The 2,643-nt window shown below is 33.4% G+C and overlaps 1 protein-coding gene across 1 annotated transcript; it reads left to right on the top strand.

Annotated features, from left to right (window-relative positions):
- The first annotated feature begins 264 nt into the window (after nt 1-264).
- LOC101255292 (transcription factor bHLH84) lies at nt 265-1,991 on the top strand. Its single transcript, XM_004238517.5, has 5 exons — nt 265-943; nt 1,028-1,291; nt 1,395-1,460; nt 1,547-1,612; nt 1,713-1,991. Exons 1-5 carry the CDS (start codon nt 368-370, stop codon nt 1,806-1,808), a joined length of 1,068 nt encoding a protein of 355 aa, XP_004238565.3. The 5' UTR covers nt 265-367; the 3' UTR covers nt 1,809-1,991.
- Nucleotides 1,992-2,643: the final 652 nt, after the last annotated feature.

Below are 2,643 nucleotides of genomic sequence, written 5' to 3'. Positions count from 1 at the left end.
TTTAATATAGGCTTCGAACACTAAACAAAAACAAAAAAAATGACATTATAAGCTAAGTCCAAGATTGCATTAATCTCATTGAAAGGTTATAAGTATATTTTAATTCATTATTGCATGAACTTGGTCCCTCTTCTTAGTTGTACTTTGCCTGTTGGTTGGTCCCACAATTTATAAATTAATCATTTGGAATTATGGAAATATATTAAAGAAATCAAGTTAATCTTTTACTAAACATTCTTTTAATTCTTTTGTAATCTTCTCTAGTATAAATATTACAAACTTATAGCTCATAATTCCCAAGTGCCAATTAGATCATCCTGAAAAGCTTATCAGTTGACAATATTTTCTACATTTTTAACCAAAAGAAATGGAACATGTTGGAGCTTTTTTTGATGAAGAATGGGAGTCATTGAGCAAATTATTCTCTAGTACTGAAACTGCAGATTTCATGCTGCAATTGCAAGGTGATCATGGAAGTATGTTCTCGATGAATGGTAGCGATAATGCTGGCTCGAGCTATAGGACTGATAATCCACAAGTAGCATTCTCTCAATTGTCTGATGAAGTTAACAATAACTTTCAATATTTATCTCAAGAAAGTAGCATTACTAGCTGCGGAAGTGATCATGGAATGTTTTTTACTAACCCGAGCCACGACCATCTGCAGCATTCTAACAACATTGATGATGTTAACAATCAGCTTCTTCAAGTAGCAATCAACAACAACCTTCCTGATGAGTATCAGTCCATTGATTTCTTCGATATGGACAGCAAAAATCTTGAAAATTTGTGTATTAATCAAGATTTTCAAGCTGAAATGGTATGCGATCAATTGGACAATGCTGGGATATCCCCTGTTCCACACAAGGAAATGCAATTGAAAAGGAAATGTGACAAAATAGCACATGAAAATCCCAAGAAGAAATCGCGGGGTTCACAAGATGTGAGTTAAAATTACAACTTTAACGAGTGTGATTGAATAACACCTTTCTTTGAATACATGAATTTACCAATTCACTCAATGCAGGCACAGAAAAGTACTAAGAAAAAGATGCAGCCAAAAAAGGGGAAAAAGAATCAGAAAATGACTCAAATTAACAATGAAGAAGGAGAAGAAGAGACTAACAACAATGCAGATAACCAAATTGCTCAAAGCTCGAGTTGCTGCAGCTCTGAGGATGATTCTAATGCATCTCAAGAACTAAATGGAGGCACGGTATCTTCAAACCCCAAAGGAAAGTCAAGAGCTAGCAGAGGAGCTGCAACAGATCCACAAAGCCTTTATGCAAGGGTAAAAATAATAATTAACACCAGCATCATTCGTTTATCGTTCAATAACACTTGTTCATAGAGTCAAAATGTTAACTAGTATTTTCCATCTCCGAAAATTGCAGAGAAGAAGAGAAAGAATTAACGAAAGATTGAGAATCTTGCAGAACCTTGTTCCTAATGGCACAAAGGTAACAACAGTACTTTAAAATCATAATACTTCGTCTAAACGACTGATAAAAATAAATCCTCTAATCGATTTTTCTCCCCTCTTCAGGTTGACATTAGCACAATGCTTGAAGAAGCAGTTACCTATGTGAAGTTTTTGCAGCTTCAAATTAAGGTATTTAAATATTGAATCCTTCACATATCAATTTTTTCAGTTTCTTAATTTGGTTTGGTTGAACATCTAAAGGAATTAAATATTTATTTGATTTCTGCAGTTACTGAGCTCAGATGAACTTTGGATGTATGCACCACTTGCTTATCATGGAATGGACATTGGCATCTATCAAAAAATGCTACCAAATATGCAATGACTTTAGAAGCGACATGAATTGTTGCAATTTTTTATCAAGTATTTACTTATAAATAACAGATCACAACAGAAACCCCCAAATATGCTGACTACGTACAAAAAAAAAATACATCTATCATTTCTTCTTGATCATGAGGAATAATTCTCATGTTTTATAAAGTAATATTATAAAGTTCTTTGCTCACATTGTCCAAGGAAGAATTATGAATGGGTAAAATTTTATTCGTACTTGCTATTGATATCAAATCACAGTAATTCATCGGTGTGACTTAGTAATCAATAATGTACTCGATAATTGAAGTTAACGCAAGTCAATACCTTCTTTGATCATTGAGTACACTGTTGACTTTTCATCAACTTATCATATACAAAGAACCACCGGAGTCTTAAAAACTACAATGAGAACCAAGGTCAACTCATCATCAGGTTAACTATGAGAAGCGGTCAATCCAAGGCTATTTCGAGATTCTCACTCACTGAAAGTTCTTTTTTAATCAAAAAATAAATTCTTGTTCGGAGCATATCTATATATTCGAAAGAAGTAAATTATTGATGGTTAATAAATGAATATAAGGAATCTTTTTGTAAATAAAAATCGTTTAAAATGATATCGGTATCCTCATAGCGAGTAACGCAACACCAATAAAGAGGAAAACAACTATTTATAACCGAAAGAGAAAAAAAAGAGTTCCGTAAACACCTACTCCTTCAATCATCAAGTACACTATCCGACTTCCAACACTTATGATGGGGATCTTATCATACACAATGCACCTTGTCTTCATATGAACTCTACGACGAGATTCAAGCTAAGTAGATCCCGATTAGATCCAAAA

The sequence above is a fragment of the Solanum lycopersicum genome, chromosome 4 (genome assembly GCF_036512215.1).
Source record: "Solanum lycopersicum chromosome 4, SLM_r2.1".
NCBI classification, from domain to species: Eukaryota; Viridiplantae; Streptophyta; class Magnoliopsida; order Solanales; family Solanaceae; genus Solanum; species Solanum lycopersicum.
Note: the sequence above shows the minus strand (reverse complement) of the source record. Positions and strands in the feature narration are given on the sequence as shown.